General features: G+C 38.9%; 1 protein-coding gene across 2 annotated transcripts in view; it reads left to right on the top strand.

Moving 5' to 3' along the window:
• ZNF521 (zinc finger protein 521) overlaps positions 1–15,144 on the top strand; it is a 268,371-nt gene that overhangs the window by 227,893 nt on the left and 25,334 nt on the right. Inside the window, exons 7-9 of one of the 2 annotated variants that reach the window (XM_077810338.1) lie at positions 2,191–2,256; positions 11,195–11,326; positions 14,059–14,174. In XM_077810338.1, the coding sequence (XP_077666464.1) occupies positions 2,191–2,256; positions 11,195–11,326; positions 14,059–14,174 (314 nt within the window). The remainder of the gene's footprint in view (positions 1–2,190; positions 2,257–11,194; positions 11,327–14,058; positions 14,175–15,144) is intronic. The other variant, XM_077810339.1, reaches the window with a different exon arrangement.

Consider the following 15,144-nt stretch of genomic DNA (forward strand, 5'->3'; position numbering starts at 1 on the left):
ACAAATGCAGTCTTGTAAGTTATTTATTAGAGTATTTCTCAGTCAAAGTTTAATGCCATATAGTGGTCAGCAAACTCTCTCTTGCTGTTACAGTCATGTTTTTCATATCACGTTTCAAATTTCCTCAGAGCATTAGAAGTGTTATTTGGTTTTGGTGTGATGTTAATCACCTCATAGTAGTTTAATGCCATACTACATTTTTCTCTGGCTCTACAAGTTTTACCCATAAGAGAGGATGTACATTGGCCTCAAAGACTGTACATTTATTTTTCTCATAACTGTGATGTATTTTTTTCCTTTGCTAATATATTTTGATGCGTTATAGTTGTAACCTGCTGTTCTCTTTAATTGCTTATTGTTATTAATTATGTAGCGGTAACATTGTCGGCTGCTTGAGCCATTTGGCTTTAAAAAAATGCATTTATCATTATTGCCATTGGAGCTGCAGTAAATTGCCAGACTTGTGTCCGGAGATGAATGCTTTTGAGCATTTCTCCAATAAAATTTGAATGTGGATCAAATCAAGATTTTCTTTTGCATCTTCCCTTCCCTCCGACCCCCAGGGCTTCTCTGCTCTGTCCCCACTTCTCTTCTTTTCTTCCTTCTCCATCTCTTCTCCTCGAGCTTTTCTTGTCACATCTACTCTTCCTGCCTGTGGCTCCATTTTCCTTCTTCTTCTCTATTGGTTTTCCTTCTATGCCACCCCACCACTTTACAATGGCTCCTTGTTTTTCCCACTTACCTCTTCCCTTCCTCCTCCTGTCTACAGTATTCCCCCCCCCGCCCCCCATTCCCTAATCTTTACCTGCCTTTTCCTCTCTGCAGTCTTTTGTGTTCCTCCTCTTCTATGCTTTTTGTCCCCTCCAGTCCCCTCTCTGTTTATTTCTGTCTTTTTGGAGCTTCTTGGGTATTTCTTAAACTCCAGTTTTTGGTAGGCAGAATATTGGGAAAAGATGACTGCTCTATGGAGGAGCTATAGTTTGGGTCCTAAATAAATATATATTTAAATAACGGCCAGCCTGAAGCCATAAATTCACAAAGATCACAAACACAGTGTACTACATATAGCATAAGAAAAAGTGAATCAGCCCTGATTATTGTATGTCTTTTCAAGAAACTGGGAAACTCTTCAATGCAGGGATCCCTTCAGTTTGTTTGGGGACAATTTTGCTCTCCAGTGTAAATCCATGTAGCCAATAGAGTAACATCAGATTTACAGTGTTGTAAGTGAGAACAGACTCTAGCCCTTTTTGTCAAGGGAGCCGAAAGCTGCCTATGTTACTGTATAATGGGATCAAATACAAAAATATGTGAAAGTTAAATCAAGCTGAAATTGAGCTTTCTCATATTTTCCTAAACAAAAAAATAGCAACTAAATTAGACTAAAAAAATACAAAGATTACACCTCATTAAGTGGAACTATATCACTTTAATAATATTCTGAACAAGAAAATTCTTCAAACTGGTTCAGTTGGGCTAGGAGAAAAGAGTCTAGTTTAAAAGCCCCATTCCAATGTAAATTAAGCACAGCTCTGAGGGCCGCAAGTGTCCTTTCCACATTTTTTTCTCCTATTTTTGTAGGGGACAGGATGGTGGAGAGGACAGGAGGTTGAAGTTCTAAAACAGTATTCCAGCTACTGCTGTTCACTTCTTCAAAAGGTCCTTTACATGTGTAACAAGAAGTCAGTAAGCAACAGTTCTCATACTGCATTCAGCTTTGAAAAAAACTGTCAACGGTGCCTGGCTTTTCATATAATTAAATAGCAGGAAGTGTAATACTTTTCATTCTAGGTATCTCTAATGTTCAGAAATGCAAAGAAGTCCTGTTCTAGTCTATCTCTCTCTCTCTCTCTCTCTCTAAGAGGAAGCAGGCTGTTCTTAGCATCGTGGATAAACGGCTTTTCAGCATTTAGTGATTTTCTCCTTCAGACAACTAGTGGCTTTGTGCCAAAAAAAGAAGGCCCTGACCTTGCTATACACTCAGAACAAAAAATACCTGATGAGAGTTGTGTACGGTACATAGCTCGTGCTGCTAGTCCACTGCTGTGTGGAATTAATATTGACTATTCGACTGTCTCAGTGCTTGAAGATGTTTTCCCTGTAGACCTAACTTTACAACAGGTTGCATTTAGTTTATGCTGCATGAAATATCCTCTTTCAATTTTACCAATTTGTGTTTTTTTTGTGCAGTACTCGAAGGTAGATATACCTGTACTTCCACCAGTTCCAGAAGTCCCAGACGGGTGGGCATTACTAGTAGGTATTTAACATCAAACAACAGAGAAAGCTACCTCTCCAAGCAGAAAGCATGAACAACAACAACAACAAAAAATTACATCCAACACAGCAAGAAAAAAAAAATCACATTTAAAATGAATGCACAATACTAAAAACCAAAAGTTTTTGACTTATATTACTCTGTTCTTAATTCTTCTGAATACAAATGTGACATTTTTATTAGTTTTTTTCCCCATGGTTTGATTAAATTGTTAATAAGTACTTTGCCAGCCAGTCTCTGAACAGTTCGAATTATAATTTTATTTTACTATAGAAGGGTTGGTACAAGAAACTTTCTTTTCAGGGAGAAATATGGCCTCAGCACAGGATTGAGAACAAGGAATTGCAAAATTCTAATCTTGACTGACCCTGATTGTGTTGTGGCCTTGTACAAATTATCTAGAGCCTGATCCTTCTCCAGCTAAATTTAGTGAGAGATTTTCCATTGTCTTCAATGGGAGAAGGATCAGTCATTTGCCGTGCCTCAGTTTAAAAGGCCTGACCTTGCAAATTTCTGAGTTATCTACTCACATGAACAGTTTCATGTAAACTAGGAGGACTGCTCATCAGAGTTAGTTACTCCAATGTGCAGGCATTTGCCAGATCAGTCTGTTTAAGTCTTTGGTTTATGCTCATAGAGCATTTTGGAGAGATAGTGTTAAGCTAGAAGTACATTTGAATGATTCATACTGCTACAACTAACTCAGAAACTACAGCTTTTTCTTAATGGAGCTTTTAATTTCTTCTAATAGCAAGGAGAAAACATTTTGAAAATTATTTGCAGAATATGCAATGTCACAGGAGGCTGCATAGCAATGATGTTGTGTAACCTTGTGATGTGTACATGCTATGTGATGCAACGCAGATTTAAAAAAAAAAAAAAAACTAAATACCTTTTCCTGGTGCAGTTACAGACAAGAAGTAACAAATTGTGTCCCATAACATGGTGACTAACTCTGTTGCTGAATTCTTGAACTCTCTCCTAGTAGCCAGATGCCTGGAAAGGGCATTTGCTACATGGAAATCTTTCTTACTTGAGATGAAAATATGAGAGTTATTAAGAAGCTAGGACTGTTAGATATGGAATGAATCCTTTTTTATTTTAACCAACCTGATTGGTTAGGCATTTGGGGGTTTAATCAATGTACAGTGCTAAAGGCACTTGTAGTAAAAAGAATTCACTTACATGCAGCCAAAGTGAGTGCAACCAAGCAAAAAGGTGAACAGTTGGTGAAGTGAAATGCATCCCTTGCTTCAGACAGAAATACAGTGGAGTGAGAGATGCAGCAAACTAGCTTTCCCTTAAGCAGAGTTAATTTCAAAATCTGGCCCTGGAGAGATAGACTTTTTGCTTTAATTGAGGAGGTGGACTCTAGTGCTTGTTGCTCCATCAGCACCCTTCTCCTAGTGGCTGTTCCTCAAAGGTGCATTAGCAATACTCTACAAAAAGCTGCGTGTTCCTTAGCCATAGAGTAGGCCATATTGCACAATGCCTCTGGGAGCACTATTGGAGCTGAAGTGCCCCAGCACCACCATTTTACAGGGTCCAATGCACATGTTCTCTCCAGTACTGGTACAGCTCCAAGGGCCAACACGTTGGAGGGGGAAGAGTCATAGCCTGGCCTTGCCCTGCCCTGCCTTTCTTTGCCCCATTTGGGAGGGCTAAGATTGCCTGTGTGACTCGTGGATGACAGGACTAGGATTTTGCATGACTGCTAAGCATGGGCATAAAATGGGGAAGGCTCCTTACATCTTTGCCCCAACTCCCTCCCATGTACCCACTCACAGGTAGGCACAATCTTGCCCTAAATATCCTCTTTTTTTATTTGAAAAGGGATGGGGAAATGTCACCCAAGATGGAACCATGCATGCTAGGTTTCCGCACTGAGCAAACTTTTTATGACCAAAGTCACAGACTCATTTAGAATTGGACTGAGAATAAATGCCCTCTCCCCCCCCCACCCCCAAAACACTGTGAGAGAAAAGTAGTCAGCTTTCCTGAATATGACAGGACATTCCTGATTGTAATTCTGTCGCCCACTCAGACCCTATGCTCCTAGCCTAGCAGAACAGGATGGGACTTCATTTAGACTTTTTATTAGACTTTTTTCAGTGGCAGTTCTTTCAGTGCTGTAAACATTTCCTTTCAGCAAATTCCAGCTGTATCCTTTGGCTTTAGTACATCTATTTCTTTATCACTTTACTCCTGTGCTTTTCAGAATTAACACCTTGGTGGATTGTGGTTTTTGTCTTGGGGCGGGTGGCATGATAATGCTTGAGAAATTAAAAATGACAGAAGCTCTATTTCAATCAGGGAGAAATGACAAACATGATGCTAGAATTCATCAGGCAATGTTCAGTTCAGCATCAAGTCTTTATAGAGTAATTGTGTCTTCTTTAAGCAGGTGGAGAAAAGGCCTACCTGATATTTGAACACTAGAAGTTCTTTTTTATAGCAGGGGCTTAAGAATTACAGTTACTAGCTGGGTTTGAAATAGCAGTGAAATTATTTGTAACAAAACTCAGACACTTTTGTATTTGTGTAGCAGTTGTGAACTCTGCACATTGTCATTAAAAAAGAAGCACCAGTGACACAAATACGTAAACTAAGAAACAATTGGGTCAACATATGCATTGCAAATTACAATGCAGTACTGCTTATTTTTTTTACTCTGTTTTTTAGTACAAGCTGTTGTAGCCAAGGGGTTAGCTTTGTCATCTGTGCCATTTCTTCGTTACTCCTTAGACCTCTGGCTTATAAATGTGTGCTGTGAAATTAACTCAGGGAAGAGGGGAAGCAAGGTGAAGGGGAAGAAATTGGTTTAGGGCATAGTTTGCTTGGTTAAAAAAGAAAACACACTGTAGCTGTACACACTTTTGAGCTGGAAAATTACAGGAACTTCAGGCCATTTGGTTCCTGTGTTTTATGCAGAGGGCAGAGTTTACTCCTGTTTTGATCAGGAGCTTTACCAGGGGGAGTTTATATCTTTGGACCTTAGCTGATGGATTCAGTCAAAGTAGGAGGCAGAAGGACCCTTCTGGACAGCCTGGAAGGTGAATGAGAGAGAGTCCTACTTATAAACTGATACAAATTGGTTTTCAGTGGTGGCTATAGTGTTGTTCGGACAATATAAGGGGGCCCCCAGTGGTTACCAACTTAACAACTGCATGTGAGTCAACCACTGAACAATTTGCTTGTAGCCACACTAGATTTTTGTTTTTATTGACAAGAAAAAAGCATAAACTTGGGACACACAGAGGCTGCTTCCCTTGTTTAAAGTTTATATTGAAATGTCACTGTCTTCAGTGAAATAAGTTCTGTGTGGAGTTCAGAACTTTGATGGGGTCTGAACAGCCAGAATGTTACAACTTTATCTGTTTTCTCTGGAATAAAAGTAACAAATTAGCAGATGTAGGTGTTGAATGGTAAGAGAGAGGATTTTTAGCAGATAGCCTACAGCTTTGAATGTGAGTGTATGTTCAGCTTCAAGATGGATTTTGTTGTTTGTTTTTATAGCTGGTTATCAAGTTAGCTGCTTAAGGTAATGGGCTGCACCTCAATTACAATCTGCCTACATCCATTGAAACATTTAATATTTGTGTAAATATTAAATATTTATATGAATATTACACACTTTTATTTGGAATTTATTCATGTTTACATTTATGTATCGTCTGAGTAAAGATTATAAATGGAAATAATTTACTTAGCCGGAGATTCTGCATGCGTCAAATTAAATTATCTTCCAACATTGGGTAAGCCATCCTCATTGATGTTGTTAGGCTTTAACCATGTCTTACCTCACACCTTAACCATGTAGGTGCACTTTTAAATCTCAGTTTTGTGATATACAGTGGGCACTTCGTTCTTAACTTCCTTATGGAGTTATTGGATCTATAACGTGAAGGACATACTGACTTGTTTTGCAATGTGCAACACCAGGGACTGCAAGGTACGGTTTTCCGTTTGATTTGGAAAAGTGTAGGTGTTATATTATAGGTTAATTTCTTTCTCATTGTTCAGCTAACTCGTTTGCACTGGAATGTATTTCCTATTCCTCCTCCTGATAGTTGGTGCTTTAATACCTATGTTGCAAGCAATATTCTAAATCTAATCCATATAAGCGGTTGCCTAGAATTCCATAGCATTGCTTATTTCTTACCTATAACTCTTCATAAAAAATAGGGCTGTGCCAACCTATTATACCCTTAATAGAATATTCTAATGGTTATTAAATCAATTGACTCTGAATCTCACTTTAATAAATGAGTCAGACAGTATTTTCCAATTACTGTCAGCCGCCACCTTTCTAAAGAGCAGAAGATTATTTTGATTGAATTTTTTAAAGCTGTTCAGCACTCGCCTTCCCCCCCCACACACACACACACACTCTTACTCGAAGTATAGCAGCTCTCTCGTGTGGGGAAGAAGACCTCTTGGACTGTATTCTGACACTCCATTGCATTTCAGATTTATCCCAAATGTAAACTGAAAATGTGGCATTTCACTGGCCCTTTATTTTTATTAATGATATAATACTTTATGCACTGTTGTAGTGCCTTAGCAAATTGCCTGCTAAATAAGAGCCAGATTGTGGCTGGCCATGCACAATTATGTAAGAAGGCTTAAGAAATCTTTCCAACTCCCTTTTTCCCTACCTTATACCTCCACAAGGAGCGACCACAACCCCCGCCTGTTCCTGTATACCAGAGGGAGATACAGCACTAGTGACACTTCTGAATTCTCCACAGGAAGCAGGGCAGGGCAGAGCAATGACCCAACCCTCCTCTGCACTACCTGTTACACCAAAACCAGTAGAAGTGGAGGGGGGTAGTGTTTGCACGTGCATACACACGCACTGCACCTGTGAAAGGCAGCGATCACCCTGATGTGAGCTCCCTTGGTGTTTCCAGAGGTCTTCTGTGTGTCTCAGCAGTCACTGTGCTAGAATGCCTCTAGGATCTAGCATTGATGCAGAGCCCCTCCTCTGTCATGGTAGTCTTATTAAAAGCCATAATTAGTCACTAATTAAGTAACCTCATAACACCCTTGAGAGTTAGGTAAAAACTACTATACCTGTTTTATTGATGGATAATCTAAAGCAGAGAGAATAACTGATTTGCCCAAGGCCACACAATAAGTCAGTAGCAGAGCTGGGAAACCCCAGAACTCTTGACTCCGAATCCAGTGCTATGTGCTAACTATGTTCCTTCCTCTTAAGTTTAAGTAATGCCCATCTCACATTCTTGAATTTAATAAGTGGAAATTTGCCATTTATTCCAGGCGTGGAGCACAGGGTGAGTTTTATGTCAAAATTGGAGTGAAAAAATTGTCCCATGTAAAGAAAATCCCAAAGCTGCAGACGTAGGAAGAAAACAAATTTGTTCATGTTTTAAATGTGATCTTCATAAGTGTAAGGGCTAGGCACATTTATTTTTGAACAGAAAGCTTAGATTCTGCAGACATTGATGGTTCTTGCCTGGGGAAGTTACCCATTTGCCAGAGGTGAGTTGGTGAAGTGAACTTTTTAATCCCTTTTTATAAACCTTTAGGAAAATGAAATTAGCAATATAAAGCTGGCTAAGTAATTTTAATGTTTGTGACCAACAGATCTCAGGGATACTGGAAATATAACAGTCTTATTTTAACAGGGACCAACTGTTCTTGAACAAGTAAAAACACTGTATTAGCCAAAATTAGATATTCTTCAAATCAGAATTCATATCTTTCTACCTGTTTTGCCATGTTTAATTAAGATAATTATTGTGGACCATGCAAGGAAAATTCCATAACCCCATTCCTGTTTGAATTTCTCTGTATCCCAGTATCTCAATTCAGGAATCCATATCCCCTTGGAATGTTTTGAGAAATTTCCCTTCAGGATGCTAGTGATATAGAATGACTAGCACCATTAATTTGCCAATGCTAACTCTGTGTTTCAAGGCTTGGCATTGATTATTTTCACCTTGATGGGTGAAAGAGCCAGGGATGAGCTCCCGCTGTCCCACATGCTGTGAGTCTGTACATCAGCATGGACAGGTTGACAAAGAAACTTCCCTCATCGGCTTGTTAGTGCATAATTGTCCATTATTGGGATTTTCTCTGAAATACCTGGTACTGGCCAGTATCGGAGAAAAGATACTGGCTAGGTGAATGGTTGGTCAGATCTAGTATGACAATACCTGTTTCCTAGTGTGGGAGGGATGGAGAATGCCAGTTCAGGATTTTCAGAAAGGGAAGCACCAGCTTTGTATGAGGCTGCTGAGTGTACGTTCTTCTTCAGCACCATCCACTGCTGGAGCCTGCCTATTTGTGAGAGAGTACCTTTTAAAATGTTCATCACACGTTATGACCATACCTCTTAATTGTCCGGTATTGGGCAGGGTGCCCTGTATTTTGGCTACTGTTTCTGGCCCTGTCCTGCTGTGTTTACACAGCTGTCCTCCATCATGGTAGCCTTTGGGCTGGGACAGAGAGATCCTCTCTGGTCCTCTTGGTGGCTGAGTTCTGTGCATGCTGCTGCCTTTAAACAATTTTCCTCCTCCTCCAAACAGATGTTTTCTGGCTTCTTGCCCACCCTCGTGGTGATTAGATGCGGCAGGGCTTATCTTTGAACAGTGGTTACAGACTCTAAAGAGGGTTAGCAGTGTTGGCAGAAGGATGAAAAACCTAGGCAGCTTCTTGAGTATCCACTAAAACTGAGCATCCCCACTGAGGATGGAAGATGTTTTGGGGTCAATATTTATTAATTTATATACACTGATTTATAAAAGATGTCACACAGCTCAGATAGCCCTCTCCTTCCCCCCTTCCCAACTATGTACTAGGCTTCTGGATCAATTTTTGATAGAATACCAGGCACAGATCACAGTGTAGTTAGATACATGAAATTTGTGCACAAGCAAGTTATGATCTTCTGACCCTAGCATATATAGTCTCCCCAGGAAGACGAGCCATTTCAATACACTATGATCACTGTTTCAATGGGTGATGTTAGATAGGATAATTTAGCAGTGTTTTAATACAGGACTTTGTAAAGAACAAAAACAAATTGCTATGGGAAAAGCTAAAACTCTGCTTGTTGTTTTGTGCCTGGCTATCCCTGTGAATCCCTATCCTGCTGCATGATGACTGACAGGAAGGAAGAAGGGGAAAGAGAAGCATATAAGCAATAATTTTAAAGAGCCAGAATAGGACCAAAAGTTTCTATATTCACAGCTAAGTTAAAAACATGATTTTATCATGTTGGAAAAACAAAGTTATGTGCATGCCTATATTATTAATGCTGATTACTTAACTGAGAGAATCCCTAACATAAAGTGTAATCCTTATGGCTTTGTAGGTTTTGCTCTACACCTTCTCAATATGAATCTTCTCAATATGAAGAATTCATAAACCGTTTAGATAATTATATTCAAGAAGAATTTGCTACAGCTCCAAATACACAATGGATTTTTCCTCTTAGGAAATTTTAAAATTTAGACTGTCCTGAGTAGCTTAGTTATGCTTTATTCCCTGCCCCCCCTCCCCCCCCCGCCAAATTCTTACCCTTACCCTTGCTTACACCAAGGCTGAATTTAGCCTTCAGAGAAATTCAGCCTAACAAAAACACCAGGCATACAACTGAAATTATTTCAGTTCTGGTTAGTTATTAAGGGTTAGGTTGAGAGACTGTGTGACACCACTCAGTTTACAGGTTCCATGACATGTTTTCTTTAAATTAATTCAAAAAATTTTCTAATAGAATTAAACAAACAAAAAAGCTTGTGTGTGTTATGTGTGTTCTATGCACTATCGACAGCAGTTACCAACCTGGCATGTTGGTCATTATGGTTACTAATCACTCTAGTCAGTGTTGTATTAAGCAGAAGGTAGACAGTTTGACATTTATATATTTGGGATAGAGAGAGGGCTTTCCTAAATCATTTTTTCACCTAAGAAATGTTGTAGAGATTAGTTGGTTGCCAAGCTGTGTGGTGTTGTTTGATTTTTAGTAATCAAATATTGTATTTACCTGCTGGATCAATGTTATTTGTGTAACACACTAGTGACATACAGAAGGACCTTTTCTAAGCTGTGCTGTGGGAATTGACCCCTCTGCAGAAGGTCTGGAAGCCGCATCTTACTTAGCAACTGTTTCTAAGTAGGACAGCCATTCACTGCCTAAAGCTAGGAGTGATGCCTGTGGACGAAAGCATAGGGAACCTGTATGTAGCAGTGAGAAGGGTTTTAAGGCCATGTGATACCACCAGGAAAGCCTATGTCAAGGAAGAGTGAGGGACTTCTGAGCATTTAGGAAACGTAATGAGTAAAGGAAAAAAAATCTATGATTATCCAAAAGGGTGTTGAGAGCCTATAAAAATTGGTATGAGTTTGGTGGCTGTCTGCAAGAGAAACCAGGAGCTGGAGTGAGAAGGGAAAACTGGAGTGGGGAGTTATATAGGAGGTTATAAAACACTGGTTTGTGGTTGAAGCCTATGCATTGTCATGCTGGCTGTGAGGAATACCACTGAGAGGCAGAGTGGAAGAAGGATCATTTAAGCATACAATTCTCATCTTTGCTGATAGACGCCAAACATGTAATTCCTTGTGCACTCCTTTGGAAATATATGCATTTGTGATTGGGTGGGTTTGTTAAGGATGTATGTTCCCTGTCTCAGAGCTAGTTTCTTAGTGAAATCTGATACATCTGCATTTCTATCCAATGACAATTATATGTACCAAATCTTTGGCTTTGTATGTTGTTTATGCTCTTAAACCTTGCAGATGAAGAACATTTCAGAAGCCATAGATTTTAGGGGCAGCAGGTTTATCAGGACTAGATAAACAAAAAACTGTTAGTCCATAGATCATATTGGACTTGGCACTTCGTAATATCCATGATGAATTTCACCTTCCTTTTGATTTCTCCACCAGACGAAGGATTGAACCATGAATGTAAACTCTGCAATCAAACATTTGACTCTCCTGCCAAACTTCAGTGCCACCTGATAGAACACAGCTTTGAAGGAATGGGGGGCACCTTCAAATGTCCAGTCTGCTTTACAGGTAGGCGGATGGGATCAGTACATTCCCTGTAATGCCTTTAGCCTATGCATACAGAGCTTTCATTTATATGGCCCTCAGTATTTATGTCATGTTATGACTTTAGGTCAGTTTTGAGATGCAATATTAGACTTGTGCTCATTAGTAATATTGATTAGAAACTGTTTAAAAAATCAGGCTTGATGGAAGGTCAGGCATGCATCTACGTGAATTGCATTTCAAAGTTATTTATCAGAACTTTGTATTTTTAGAATTGCAAAACTGATTGTTACATTCATACACCTCGGTGACGTCACTGTCATGTTCTAAACTTGCCAAGGGGGAAAATGACCATCAATACATGCTGTCCAGTTATAGAAAATGTGGTAAATGAGAGCAGAACTTGGGTAAGGAGTGCTGGCTTTGGCCCAGAAAGCATGCTGCAGTGTTCTCCTTTGGACCAACAGTAATGCTCCCGTTTAATTTAGTTGTTGGCACTAGAAAAGGAGAACCTTCATAATTTGCTTTTGGGGAAATTTTGCACTCCTTACACAGGGCCAAGTTCTGCTGTCAGTGACATAGGTCTAAATCTGGTTTTAGTTTCTCTCAGGTCAATAGATATGCATTGGTATAAACCCAGCTGAGAGAGTGGCTTGGCCTAGAAGGACTAAGGAGTACAAGATTTGACCTATAATGAGGCACATAAAAATGGTGGATAAAACTTACCCCCAATTGTTCTTAAAAATGAGAACACATTCAAAGGATGCACACAGACTTTTTTTTTAAAGGGCAATAGGCCTTTTTTTTTAGCAGACTGTTTTATAAAATTACACCCTAAAACACAAGTGTTAATAGGTATCATAAATGCATAATTTGCTTATAAAATGAAAATCTGAGACTGTTGCAGAACTATAGGAAAACATGATAAAACACACTTAGGGTATTCTTCTATCAATAGCATGCTAATCTTGGAAGCCATTCAAGGTTTCTGTTTTCCATTAATATGCTTTAAGCCTGTTCATTGATAGGCAAATAGACCGCTTAATACCTTCATTTTATTCCTCTTTGTTTGGCAGCTCCCCTCCCAATAAAACTTAAGTACACCCTGCAAAAGAAAATTAAAGTTGAATTTTTCTTCTTGCAGATAGAGTGGCTGGCACTGATTATTACCTCACTTTATTCAGGTTACATATTCTTGTTGAATTATACAATTTAAAAACATATAGTTCATTTTCACTGCACAGCTTGCCATAGTCCTGTCTGAGTCTGTGTATAGTTCTGCCTTCAACAGTTTGCCTGTTAGGCATCTGCGTTCAATAATTCTTTCAGTGAGGTAGTTCTTTGTCTTTTGGTTTTATTATTGATTGTATGGGGGTTTTTTCCTTGGCTTTGTGTACACATATGTAAAGAGTTGATTTTCTTTTACTCTAATATTGTGTGTCTAAGGATTCCAAGAGTTTAATGACAACAAGTTTGGGGGGTGTTTTATGCAGTATACAAACTAGCATCTGTAAAGGGTCTCCACTGGTGATTCGCCACGTGAGCAAGATCCCTGATAAAAAAAATAATCTTTTAATGTTTGAGCCAGTAGCCTTGGAAAATGTGTTAAGGAGTATGGAGATAAGTCAATTCCAATCTGTGTGAAACCTTTTTTCCTTTTCGCTGATGGGGTAAATAGACACAGAGCATTAATCGTAAACAATGGTGGTTTTTTAGCAATGTGCTATTAAATTATTTCAGTATGTCTTGCTAGAATATTAACAAGAACTAAAAATCACCAATATACGTTTTATATGGAAAATGGAATCTGAGCAGTTTTTTTTAAGGTAATGAGAAATGTGATTAAAATGTATGACTCACAAGAACAATATTCTAATATTTTTTGTTGCCTTGCAATTAGAATAATTTTAATGATTAGGAGTGGAGTCAAAGTCAAATGCCAGCATCTTTAATAAATCCTTTTTCTGCCTATACAGATTAATATTGTAGATGCAAACTTTTTTAGGTCACAGTGCACCAGGCATCCATCAGAAGTCAGTGCTGCCAACCCAAACACTGCCTCTGGCATATACAATTTAATTATTAATAGTATGTCTCCTAGGTAAACTGTTACACAGTCTTAGGGCCTTGTTTTGTAGTCATTAAAATTGAACATGTTTATATTATTGAAACCCTTGCATTCAGTGTGTAGGCAGAGTTGATCTTAAAGTATCCAAAGAGAATTTACCTGCAGTTCTGTTTCACATTCATAGACATTGCCACACTGTAGCTGTGGGATATAATTTTTAGCATTAACACATTTAAATACAGAGCTGGCTGTTAGCTTTAACTTTAGGCAAATACAGTAAGCGGGGCTTTGGAACCTACGCTTTCCAGACCTGTTGGTTGCTAGGAAATAAGTTTCATGTGTGTTCATTTTCAAGATAGTATGCTTGGTGACCTTCAGTTCATTTTAAAATAATTTGTAAGAGAAAATGGCATTTCTAAATCTTTATATTTGAACTATATTGATTGTTCTGGGGGGGTCTCTTTGCCAGACATTTAGTACAATGCCTTTTAAAAAAAATTGGGACCTCACTGTGTAGATGAATAGTGTTGGTTGCGCCTATTAGTGCAACAGTATAATGTGAAATTACAGTGTACCAGCTTAATTCTACCTCTTGGAACTACTGTGCATTAATGGCGAAATGCTTACAAATGACTTTCCACTTGTGAAATTAAATAATGAAAAGCTCACTGTTGTTTTAACATTTCAGTGTTTGTTCAAGCAAACAAATTGCAGCAGCATATTTTCTCAGCCCATGGACAAGAAGACAAGATCTACGACTGCACGCAGTGTCCGCAGAAGTTCTTCTTCCAAACAGAGCTGCAGGTACCATATTCATGAAGATTCATGGGCTGTAGCAGTACTGAACAAATGTGTTCTGTAGCTGGGCTCATTGCATTCCTTGCTCTTCAGTATGGGTTGGGGGGAGCCAGAGGAAGGAATAACAGAGAGCACAAAAAACCTCGTGTATAACTCACATGAGTAGCATTTCATGCCACTTGTAAGAGCTATCAGTAACAGAGCATCTGACTTGCTAGTTTAAACCTAGACAGTAGGGGCAACCATTGGACTCCTGCTGCATAGTTTGGTGGAGATTAAGAGTGTTTCAGAATTGGTGTTCTTGATATTTTAAGGAAGGAAAGGAGAGAAATGAGCAGCTTACATTCCTATTTAGCACCCAAAACAGCCAGTGAATAGAAGAATGAAAATGAAGCCTGTGTGTTCTTCTCCTTCTGGCAGTCAGCGAGAAAGAGCTAGCATAAGAAGGTGGGAATGAAAGAAGAGTAAGCTATAGAATGCAGTAGCGTACTGTACCCGTGTCCAGCTGCTAGTCAATCCACCCTCCCATAAATATTAAACTTCAGATAAAATTAGTTATATGAAGATTTCATTGTCTTCTACTTCTTGTACACTGTCTGAAGGGTCAGTAGAATTCTCTTATTGTTGGAGAAGAATAGGACAGGAGGAGGGGGGATAAATCTTGTATACCTTCTGAAAACAAGTTTCGGTCAAAGAATGCCTGGTTATATGCTAATTTAGCTGCTCTCTTTCTCTTGGAAAGGATCATTACATTGCTAGTACTCCTGAAATGACTTGTCACATTTAGAAAGATCAGAAGAATAGAGTACCAAATATTCATTAACGATTTTAATTCACGTTTGAATATTATCAGAAGAGTGTTTGGAAGTCAACCTTCCAGGATCTCCATTTGCTAAAACGGGTCAGTGCTGATGACATAAAGAAAATATATTTCTCCTGTAGTGTTATTTTTTACTCTGCATGTTCTTCTTTTGAA

This window comes from Eretmochelys imbricata, chromosome 2, assembly GCF_965152235.1.
Source record: "Eretmochelys imbricata isolate rEreImb1 chromosome 2, rEreImb1.hap1, whole genome shotgun sequence".
NCBI lineage: Eukaryota > Metazoa > Chordata > Testudines > Cheloniidae > Eretmochelys > Eretmochelys imbricata.